General features: G+C 40.5%; 1 protein-coding gene across 7 annotated transcripts in view; it reads left to right on the top strand.

The window, feature by feature from the left end:
* PPP1R9A (protein phosphatase 1 regulatory subunit 9A) overlaps nt 1-12,152 on the top strand; it is a 326,933-nt gene that overhangs the window by 198,560 nt on the left and 116,221 nt on the right. For all 7 annotated transcript variants that reach the window (XM_062178639.1, XM_062178637.1, XM_062178638.1 and 4 more), the window contains exon 4: nt 6,723-6,843. In XM_062178639.1, coding sequence (XP_062034623.1) covers nt 6,723-6,843 — 121 coding nt within the window. The remainder of the gene's footprint in view (nt 1-6,722; nt 6,844-12,152) is intronic.

Below are 12,152 nucleotides of genomic sequence, written 5' to 3'. Positions count from 1 at the left end.
TGACATCTGCAGCGTCACTCATTGTGTTGCTGTGTCAGTAATGCAGACTTGCTTTTCCCAACGGTAGCCTTTTCGCTAAGGCTTGGTGAAGTTTCGATTCTCCAGGATTGTCTGATTTACTGAGGTTCAAAAGCAGTTGATTTGGATTCTAGTTAGATGGGTTGAGAGACTCCCTCATGCCTCCCACTGCCAGCCCCTCCACTTCAGCTGCTCATCGTGGTGGTTGGGATCAGGGCTCACTGGGCAAGGCCCAGCACTTTGTGTATTCCTGGAAACCAGGCTGGTGTGACAGAGAGCCCAGATGGAGCTAATACAAGTGAGAGCTCCAGACGGGTGGTTGTTTTTGTTTTTGTTTTATTTTTGGTGGAGGGGATAGTAGACATGGTTTGACTCAGAAGGTGGTAGATACCGGGAAAGTCTGTGTTATCCTGTGGAAACTGTGGATGTCTGGAGGAGGGTGATGGAACCCAGGAAAATTTAAACAGTGACGCTACATCCTCTTTGTCTCTGGGGGAAAAAGCAGAGAGAGAGAGAAGGGGGGGGGGGGGCAGAGGGCCTTCTGCCTGCTCCCTCCGCTGTTACAGCAGCCTCCCTGCTGCAGTCTCTCCTGATCCCATGGGACTAGGGGACAGGGACTGATGGGCACCCAGAAGCAGCTGTGACCCAGTGCATAGGACAGTAACACATCCCAGAGCGCTTCGGTAAAAAGCAGCACAAGCAGATGAAAACTTGAATAAACAAAAAGCCCACTCAGGGATTTTCAGCATGGCTTTAAAAAGATGTTCTGAAGGAAACTAGCAACAACAAACACTCCTTGATCTCAAATAAAAATTTCACCAGAGGAACTAAGAAGAAAAGGATGGTTGTTGTTGAGACTGCACCTGCTACCTAGAAGAGCAAGTGTAAGTGATGTCCTAAACTCATTCTCAGAGTAGGGTCGGTATCCAGGGCAAGTCACAGGGAGCTTGGATGTGTGGTTCACAGGCCACAGGAGGAAAAAAGACAAGAGCAGTCACTCTGACACGCGTCAGGAGGATTTTTCTCCATAATGTCTTTCCTGCCTTCGTCACAGTGTTACGGCTCCCCCCAAGGCTGCTTAGTCAGGAACGCTGCTGAGACCCCACCTTGCTCTGCACAGGTCGTTAGGCACAAGCAAACACACGAAGTAGGTAAAGCAACCAGGAGAAGGGGGAAAGGACAGTGAGGCCGTGTTGTTATGGAAAACACCCATGTGTTTGCAAAGGTAAAATACTATTCTTAGCTCATGGGCCATTCAAAAACAGTTGGATTTGGCCACGGGCCATAGTATTCTTGCCGTAACAAAAAATGGGGCTATGCCAAATATTCATGAATGATGGTGGCGTATCTAGTTAATAATATATTATATTATTCAGCAGTAAAAGTGAATGAGCCACCAATCACAGCAGTCTGTATGATCCTTACAAATAGGAAGTTGCGGGAAAATAAAAACACATCTCAGCAGAAATCATTCAGTGTAATTCCACTTATTAAATTTCATAATGAGAAAAACTGAACAGCATATCAGATAGGGATGTACAAATAAGTCAAATAAGTTGCTTTTTTTTTTTTTTAAGCAGTGTCAAGTAAAGGAGGGAATGGTGAACACAATGGGTAGGATAGTGGCCAACCAGTAACAGTGAGAGCAAGATACACAGCAGGCTTTGGGGGTGTCAGTAGTGTTCTGTGACTCTGTTGGTTCTCAGTGTTTGTTCCCTTTTTGTTCTTTAAACATATGTTTTGTAAGTAAAATAGTCCCATAAGCTCTTTTGTATGTATGCTTCATTTCTACTAAAAATTAACCAGAAAAGTTAAACTATAAGATAATCAGATGTAAGTATTAAAGATTTCAGTACATTTCTTGGAGAAATGACAGGTCTATAGACAGTAAGGACAACAGAAGACTAGATTAATATAACTCATTCAACTTAAAACTATATTTAAAAGGAATACTGTCCCTTGGAAAATATTTTAAAATTAAAATTTTAATATTGTGACTACTTGGAAACTAAAAAAAAATTGCTAGATAAATGTTTGAGAAAAAGAGACAATTAAAATTAATATTTCCCAACCATCTTGAAAAGGATTACATTTTAAAAATCTATAACACATAGCAGAAGCCTTATTCAGAAGAAAAGTTTAAGCTTTCTTTAAAAGAAAAAAGTTAAATACTTGTGTCAGAAATCAGCAAGGCAAATACAATAAATCAAACAAAGTAGGAAGGGAGAATAATATGAATAAAAGTAGTGTTAATGACATAGAAAAGAAAAAATCTAGTAAAACAAGTCAATGCGAGTTTTTAAATTACATATATTCATAAAATATATCAGCCCTTCACACTGCTGGCTGAGGAGAATTGAAAGTTAATATATGCGGCATAGGAATGGAAAGCAAATACTTGCAAATATCCGGTGTGTGAGAATTGTCAGCCACTGATCTTCATTGGCAGTAGGATGAATGTTGGGAAATCTTTAGTTATTTCTTAACAAAATATGAATTATCAAAATCAAGTCAATTTGTATAGAACTGATTTTTATAGGTGAAACTCGATTTGTGGGTAAAGACAAAACATTAAAAAGTCATCAGAACCAGGTAGTTAGTTCTATTATACCTTTAGAGAACACATAGATCCAGTGTTATTTTGGCTATCTTAGACTATGGAAAATGAAGGAAAGCTATTGAATTTGTTGTAGCAAAAGAAAAAAAAATGACAGTTTATACCAAAAACTCAATTTGCAACCAGAATTGCTATAGTGCAACTCCAATTATGAATATATGTTTTAAAATGTCAAAGGAAATAGTATCAAATGTAGCAGTATTTAAAGGAAAAAATGCAAGTAAGGTTTTAGATAAGAATGTAGTGTGGTTCATTATAAGGAAATTTATCCACATAACAGTTAAAGTAAAAAGCCTACAGCCATTTGAAAAGGTAATTGATAACAGCCTTTTCATATAAAAACTCTGTTTAAATTAGCACAAATTGATTCTAATCTAAAAATACTAGACTTGGTAAGATAATTTATAAGAGAGAAGGTCAGATTTAAGTTCATATAAAAATTAATATTTGTCTATGTATTTCTATTCTTTTTTCTATGTATTTCACATTAAAAACTAAGAAATGAAAATGGGAAACATATTTCATTTACAATGGTGCCAAAATAACATAATACTTTTAAAATTTATTTTTAAGAAATACATGTAATTTATTGAAAATATTTATGAAAGACAAAATCTAAGCAAATTGAAGGACATGCTTGCATGGGAAGACTCAGTACAGAAACATTTCTATAAATTTAAATATAGGACCAATGCAGTTCAAATAGTGCTGCCAACAAAGTTGGGTAGGCAGAGGGCACTGCAAAAAGTAATGTCAAATTTTATATGGACAAATAGCTATTGAATGTATGAAAAAGAATGCAAAGGGGCCGGTTCTGTGGCTCAATAGGCTAATCCTCTGCCTTGCGGCACCGGCACACTGGGTTCTAGTCCCGGTCGGGGTGCCGGATTCTGTCCCTTACCCCTCTTCCAGTCCAGCTCTCTGCTGTGGCCCGGGAGTGCAGTGGATAATGGCCCAGGTGCTTGGGCTCTGCACCCCATGGGAGACCAGGAGAAGCACCTGGCTCCTGACTTCAGATCAGTGCGGTGTGCCGGCCGCAGTGACCATTGGAGGGTGAACCAACAGCAAAGGAAGACCTTTCTCTCTGTCTCTCTCTCTCTCACTATCCACTCTGCCTGTCAAAAAAAAAAGAATGCAAAGGATTTAATTTATCAAATATCTAAACATAATGTAAAGTTTGTGTGAATGCTTTAAAATTGTGGTCATACAGAAGTTAATAAGTGGAATACAATAGAAAATCCAGAGAAATGCGTTAATATGTGTGAGAATTTAGCATGTGATGTGCATTGCATTTCAGCTTAGAGGTAACACTGTGCTCCCTTGAATGTTCTGGCATAGCTGAGCCTCTGTCTGGAAGAATGTATTTGTAGTGTCAGATGCCTTTATTACTTGTTGTGGTAACAATCCTGTGAGGACTAAATCATGAAATATTAACAATAAAGATGTTTGAAGAAAATTTCATCTAGGTTGGTGGGGGGAAGAGTGTATTATTCAGAGTTCTCCAATAGAATCAATAGAATAGGAATATGCAAATAAGAGAAGGGATTTAATAGAAGTTAATTGACATGATCGTGACAGCAAGAAGTCTCGTGACAAGCTGTGGGCTGGGTCATTGTCACTCCTGTGGCCTCAGAGCTGGGGGAGCCAGTGGAAGCTTGACAGCCTGAGGAGGAGATGGCTGGGGTCCGTCGTGGAGGCCAGAGGCCAGACAGCCTGGGTTCTGATGTCCCAGGCAGAAGATGAGGGCCCCGGCTCCTGCAGGGAGAGCCCAGTCTGCCCCTGTGTCGCCGTCTCCAGGATTCCTGTTGATGCGGTAGTGCCCAGCCACAACAAGAGTGATCTTGCCCTTCTTCCTCCCACACTCAAACACTAATCCCCTCTGGAAACACCCTCACAGATAGCCCCAAATCATACTTCTGTAAGTTACAGGTTTCTAGATATTCCCTACTCCAGTGAAATCCACACCTAAGGTTACCATTCACATGGGGCTTAACCAAAGTGGGAAATCAAAATAAGAGAAAAATAAGCAATTCAGTCATCCAAAATGTTAGGCTTTTAAAGGTAATTATGTCAGAACTATTGGAAAATGATAAAGGTGGCAGGGGAAGGCTCTGCCTTGTGGATTGCAGAGTGGATATCTGTGGCATGCCAAGAAACTTTGCACATTGTTCCGGGAAAATAAAGACAGCGAAACTCAGTAGAAAAATGGATGAGAGGAAATCTAATGGCCCACACACCTGTGAATATAAGTGCAAGTCTCTCCAGCAGTGTGCAGAATGCTAAGCCAGCGTGGGTCCCTTGCTTGGGTTGGGAAATAAGCTCGAAGCTTATCTTCCATAGAAACACAGCCTCAGTACCATTTCTACCTTTTCCTGGCTGCTCTGCCTGCTTGGTGATTCTCCTTGTCCCCAGGACTTCGTCCAGAGCAAGGTGGGGTTACTGCTTGGTTCTTGACAGTGCAGTCCTGCGAGAAACCCTAAAACTAGTGAATGTAGGAAAACCTTTAGCAAGAAAGATCTTTCTGATGAATGTCAGAGTGTTTAGACCAGAGAAGGAAATGGAATGCAATAAATATGAGGGATTAGACACATACACAAACATTCTGAATATAATGAATGAGAAAAGTCTTTGGCGATCATTCATACATTAAACAGCATTAAGGTCTCACGCTGGAGGGATTTCCATGTGTAGGATTAATGTGAAAGTGCCTTCAGCTGAGGTTCATGTCAGAAAACTCATCCAAGGAAAACACTATAAATATTCCTGTGGCATACAACTAAGCAAACAAATCACACTTTGCCAAGTGGAACCTTTGTAAACATATGTAGGATATTGATGTGGGATTATGAATTGTGCTTAGAAATACTTTAAGCAGAAGTTGGTGAAAGGTAATAGTCAATGAGATAAGCCCTCTTCAAAAGAATGCTGATTGAGAGTACTCATTACAGTCCAGAGCTGAAAAAGTGTTTCAAAAGCTATTAGTATTCTGTTGCACATGGGGGCTAGTTTTCCTTTAGTATTCCATCACTGTTGATCAGCTAGTACCTATTTTTTATGCTGTGAATAAACCATGGCTTCAAAGACTTTGAGCCTATCAGAAAATAGCTTTGAACATTAAGCAATAAATGTAGTACACAAATAGTGTGCATTTTATTTCATTGGAATTCAACTATTTATGACAATTGAAAGGACAATTGGAAATATGGATACGCTCTTGATTTCTAAGTGAATTTGAAAGAAAAGCAGCTATTGTCAGTATTGTCCACAGAGCCAATAAAATGGAAACAAAAGTGAGTGTCTGTTAACAGAGAAGTGGCTGGACGTGGTATGATTCCATCTCACCAGAAAATACCATGCAGTTATTAGAAGTGATTTTGAGTTATACAAGTTTTGTCCATAAGATGTCACTGATTTTTGAAAAGCTGTGGAGATATAATATTTATAAATAAATAGTTGTAATATCACTTGGGTAAAGGAAAGAATGTGTGTTCACAGCCAAATATGTTTGTGTATGTATGTATGTATGTATATATATATATATGTATATATATATATATATACCTGTGTGTTGTATATGAATGTGTAGCATGTATATGCTGTAGTTAAGTATATATCCTTGTATAATATTAGCACACGGGAAAGTACTCAAAGACACATACGATCTTATTAATGTGAGTGGACAAGTTCAAAAGAAAAGGGAAGTATATGTGAATAAATAAGAAATTCCTATATGTGACATTTACTTAAATTTATGCACATGTTTGAGTATGTGTGCTTTTATGCTGAAAGTAATTCATGAGATTTTTATAAGAATCTGTGTTTAAGTCAGATCGATTATTCAGTAACCAAATTACTGCTTTTCTTTGGGAGCACAATGAATGGCCACCCGCAGTGGTCACATGCGATCAGGGGCCTTTCTGCAGATCTTGTTTGGTGCCCTCCCTCCAAGGACGAGGAAGACTTCTGCTAAGGCAAGCATTTCATGTCTCCTGCGCAGAAAAAGAGCAACACCGGAAGCATCCAGCCGACCTCCCCGGCTAATCACAGACCAGTGTCAAATCTAGAGTTTCCCTTTTTTTCTCTGCAGATGAGGATGGCCTTGGTATCAGTATTATTGGAATGGGCGTTGGAGCAGATGCCGGACTCGAAAAGCTGGGGATATTTGTCAAGACAGTGACAGAAGGCGGTGCAGCCCAGCGGGATGGCAGGTGAGCAGAAGGCACTGTTAGCCCCAAGCCATCCAGGAAACTTGCCTGGCAGTTCTTTCCTTGACAGCTTGTTATCTTCTGACTTTTTTAGGACACAATTTTAGAGTATTTCTCAGATGTGGAAATGAGAAAGCACGTGAATGACTTTCTGATTTGTAGGCAGAACACTGGCTTTCTTTTATAGACATAAGATCCCCGGGTGGGTGGATCTCTCTGTGTCTGTGGCCCGTCATTTCCTTCCATTGACCTGACTGCTGGGGTGCAACAGATGTGGGTGAGGACAGCTGGCTAACGTCTTCTAGGGCAGGCAGCACGTGGCTGCACCTCAGAAATATCAAAACAGATGATCCCCGTTCTGGTACTTTTATTCATTTATTTAATGGTTTATTTGTTTGAAAGAGTTAGAAAGAGAGAGAGAGAGAGAGATCTTTCATCAGCTGTTTCACTCCCCAGATGGCCTCCACAGCCAGGTCTGGGCAAAGCCAAAGCCAGGAGCCTGGAGCTTCAGCTGGATCTCACACATGCGTGGCAGGGGCCCAAGCTCCTGGATCATCTTCTGCTGCCTTTTCCTGGCCATTAACAGGAGCTGGATTGGAACTGGAGCAGCCAGGACATGAACTGGTACCCATATCGGATACCAGCACTGCAGATGGTGGCTTTACCGCTGTGCCACAAGACCAGCTCCAGTTCTGGCATTTTTAAAGATAACACAGGTAGAAGGGAAATTAGGAACCATGGTTGATGATTCTGGACATGAGCAGTTCTCCAGTGTGTTTTTGTCTAAAACTGCAGGCTCTCGCGTGCCTTCTAAATCTATGAAGTTAAGATCTCTAGGATAGGGGTCTGAGGTTGGGACTTAAACACTCACCTAGGTAATTTGGATACACATCCCAGCATCCTGTAATCGTTTTTGTCTTGGCTTTAAACATCTCAAGCTACATGGACTTATTAAAAAAAGATTTACTTTATTTACTTGAAAGACAGAGTTACAGAGAGAGGTAGAGGTCTTCTATGTGCTGGTTCACTCCCCAAATGGACACCACAGCCAGAGTTGAGCCAATCTGAAGCCAAGAACCTCTTCTAGGTCTCCCACATGGATGCAGGGGTCCAAGGGATTGGGCCATCCTCTGCTGCTTTCCCAAGCAAATTAGTGGGGACCTGGATCAGAAATGGAGCAGCTGGGACTCAAACTAGCCCAATAGGGAATACCTGTGCTACAGGTCAGGGCTTTAACCCACAGGGCCACAGTGCCCTATATGGACATTTAATGTAAAAATTTCAGTTTAGCCTCACACTGAATACCTGATGTGTCAGGCTGGGGCTAGGAACAGAAAGTTAGACATGAAAATAAAATACACCCAGAAATGTGACTGCCAACTTCAAAGAAATTTCATCTTTTTTTGAATTAGAACATTGAATAAGTAGCTTTGAATTTTTTTAACATTTAAGTAAATACCATTTAGCCACCTTGTCAGGAGAGAGTAAACTGTGTTGAAAAAAAAAATTCATGAGTTTCCCATGAGAACCATAGCAGCATCATTTCTTTTGTAGTCTTCAGATCCCATATTGACATACACAGCTGTTCCCAAGGGAAACCAAGCTAATTTATGTAAATAGAGATATCACACCTTCTGTAAGAAGGAGCACATCTTAGTGTAATAGTCTTGTTTGTTTGCCCATAGCACTTTGTTTAATATTTTGCACCAGGAAAATTTGAAATGAACCTTTTGAGTGAAATGTTCAGCTGACTGCATGTGTGTCACGCCTAAAAGAAAGTGGGATTATTTCTTTTAAAGATTTATTTTTATTTATTTGAAAGGCAGAGTGAGAGAGAGGGAGAGAGAGATTTTTCCATTTCCTTTGTGACTCCCCAGGTGGCTACAATGACTGGGGCTGGGCCAGACCAAACCAGGAGTCTGCGACTCCATCTGGGTCTCCCACGTGGGCGGCAGGGGACCAAATATTTGGCATGGACCCAAGTAGCAAGAAAACATCTTCCTCTGCCTTCCCAGGCACATCAGCAGGGAGCTAGATTGAGAGCAGAGCAGCTGGAACTCAAACAGGTACCCCAGGCAGCATGTTAACATGCTGTGCCATAGCACTGGCCAGAAATTGGGATTATTAATATTCTGCTTTTGAAAGTAATTTATTGGGGCCAGCGTTGTGGCGCAGTGGGTTAACACCCTGGCCTGAAGCGCTGGCATCCCATATGGGCGCCGGTTCCAGTCCCGGCTGCTTCTCTTCCACTCCAGCTCTCTGCTATGGCCTGGGAAAGCAGTAGAAAATGGCCCAAGTCCTTGGGCCCCTGCACTCACATGGGAGACCTGGAAGAAGCTCCCGGCTCCTGGCTTCAGATCGGCCATCTGGGGAGTGAACCAGTGGATGGAAGACCTTTCCCTCCCTCCCTCCATCTCTCTCTCTCTCTCTCTCTCTCTCTCTCTCTCCTCTCTCTGTGTAACTCTGACTTTAAAATATAATAAATAATTTTTTTTAAAAAAGAAGTTAATTTACTAATAGTCTTCTGCCTTTTCACAGATGATAAGGAAATAACCTCTTAGAACTTCATAATTGCAGTAGGACTTTTCATTATGAATTTACAGACTTTCTTCCAATTGAGCTAAAACTTATTGGGGCCAGCATTGTGATGCAGCAGGTTAAGCCACCACCTAAGATGCTGACATTCTGTATGGATGCCAGTTCAATTGTCAGCTGCACTGCTGCCAATCCACCTCCCTGCTAATGTACCTGAGAAAGCATCAGAGGATGACCCAAGTGCCTGGGCCATTGACACCCACATAGAAGACCCAGATGGAGTTTAAGACTTCCAGTTTTGGCTTAGTCCAGCTCTGTTGGCCATTTGGGTACCCTCTTTTGAAAAATGCCCATTCAAGTCCTTTGCCTATTTCATAACTTGATTTTTTGTTGTTGTTGTTGAATCTCTTGAGCTCTTTATAGATTTGGGATATTAATCCTGTATTAGCTGCATAGTTTGCAACTATTTTCTCCCATTCTGTCAGTTGCCTCTTCACTTTGTTGAGTGCTTCCTTTACAGTGCAGAAGCTCCTTGGATTAATATAATCCCATTTGTCAGGTTTTTTTTGTTTTTGTTTTTGTTTTTGTTTTTTTTATTGCCTGTGCTTCTGGGGTCTTTTCCAAGAAGTGTTTGCTTATGCCAATGTCTTGCAGAGTTTCTCCAGTGTATTCCTCTAATAACTTGATTGTATCTGGTCATAGATTTAGATCCTTGATCCATTTTGAGTTGATTTTTCTGTAAGGTGTAAGGTAGGGATCTTGTTTCATACTTCTGCATGCAGAGGTCTAGTTTTCTCAGCACCATTTGTTGAAGAGACTGTCCTTTCTTTAGAAGGTAATTTTAGCTCCTTTAGTTGGTCGTTGATAAGTGGATTGATTTCTGGAGTTTCTATTCTGTTCCATTGGCCTACATATATATTTCTATGCCAATACCAGGCTGTTTTGTTTATAACTGCCCTGTTATATGTCTTGAATTCTGGTATTGCTTTATTTTTGTTGTTTAAGATAGTTTTAGCTATCCAGTGTCTCTTATATTTCCATATGAATTTTAGTGTAGTTTCTTACAGATCTGAGAATAATGTCAGTAGTATTTTGATTAGGATTGCATTGAATCTTTAAATTGCTTTTGGTAGTATGGACATTTTAATGATATTAATTTTTCTAATCCACAAACATGGAAAATTTTCCCATTTTGTGTGTGTGCTTTTTTTCTATTTCTTTCTCTAATATTTTCATCAGAGAGAGCTTTCACCTCCTGGGTAAAATTTATTCTGAGGTATTTAAATTTTTTGTAGCTATTGTGAATGGGAATGAGCTTACAACTTCTTTCTCAGGCATGGCATTTTCTATGCATAAAAAGGCTATGGATTTTTGTGTGTTAATTTTATATCCTTAAACTACCAAACTCTCTGAGTTCCAACATACTTCTTACTGGAGTCTTTTGGTTCTCCTTTATATAGATTCATGTCCTCTGCAAACAGGGATAATTTGATTTCCTCCTATACAATTTGTACCTCTTTGATTTCTTTTCCTTGCCTAGTGGCTCTGGCTAAAACTTCAAGGACTGTATTGAATGGCAGTGGTGAGTGTGGGCATCTTTGTCTGATTCTGGATCTTAGTGGAAATGCTTCCAACTTTTCCCCATTCACTGTGATGCTGGCTGTGGGTTTGTCTTAAATTGCCTTGATTATGTTAAAGAATGTTTCTTCATGCCACGCCGCCTCTCAATAGGCTAATCCTCCACCTTGCGGCGCCGGCACACCGGGTTCTAGTCCCAGTCGGGGCACCGGATTCTGTCCCGGTTGCCCCTCTTCCAGGCCAGCTCTCTGCTGTGGCCCAGGAGTGCAGTGGAGGATGGCCCAAGTGCTTGGGCCCTGCACCCCATGGGAGACCAAGAGAAGCACCTGGCTCCTTCCTTTGGATCAGCGCAGTGCGCTGGCCTCAGCGCGCCGGCTGCGGCAGCCATTGGAGGGTGAACCAATGGCAAAAAGAAAGACCTTTCTCTCTGTGTCTCTCTCTCTCACTGTCCACTCTGCCTGTCAAAAAATAATAAAATAAAATAAAATAAATTTTAAAAAGGATTAAAAAAAGAATGTTTCTTCTATACCCAATTTGCTTAAGGTTTTCATCATAAAATGATTTTGTATTCTATCAAATGCTTTCTCTGCATCTATTGAGATAATGATGTGGTTTTTATTCTTCAATTTGTTAGTGTGATGCATCACATTTATTGACTTGTATAAGTTGAACCCTCCCTGTATACCAAGGATAAATCCCACTTGATCTGGGTGAATTATCTTTCTGATGTGTTATTGGATTTGTTTAGCTAGTGTTTTGTTGAGGATTTTTGCATCTATGTTCATCAGGGATATTGGTCTATAGTTCTCTGTTGTGTCTTTTTCCATGGTGATGCTGGCCTCATAGAAGGAGTTTTGGAAGGTTCTGTCCCTTTCAGTTGTTCTGAATAACTTGAGAAGAATTAGAGTTAGTTCTTCTTTACAAATCTGGTAGAATTCAGTAGTGAAGCCGTCTGGTCCTGGACTTTTCTTTGTTGGGAGGGTCTTCATTACTGATTTAATCTCTGTCTTGGTTATTGGTCTGTTTAGGTTTTCTATGTCTTCATGACCCAGTTTTGGTAGATTGTGTATGTCCAGGAATCTATCCATTTTTTCTAGGTTTTCTAATATGTTGGCGTATAGCTATTTGTATTAGTCCCTGGTGATTCTTTTTATTTCTGTGGTATCCATTGTTACATCTCCTTTTTTGAAAAAAAGATG

Source organism: Lepus europaeus, chromosome 20 (genome assembly GCF_033115175.1).
Source record: "Lepus europaeus isolate LE1 chromosome 20, mLepTim1.pri, whole genome shotgun sequence".
NCBI lineage: Eukaryota > Metazoa > Chordata > Mammalia > Lagomorpha > Leporidae > Lepus > Lepus europaeus.
This window is presented reverse-complemented; position numbering and strand designations above follow the sequence as displayed.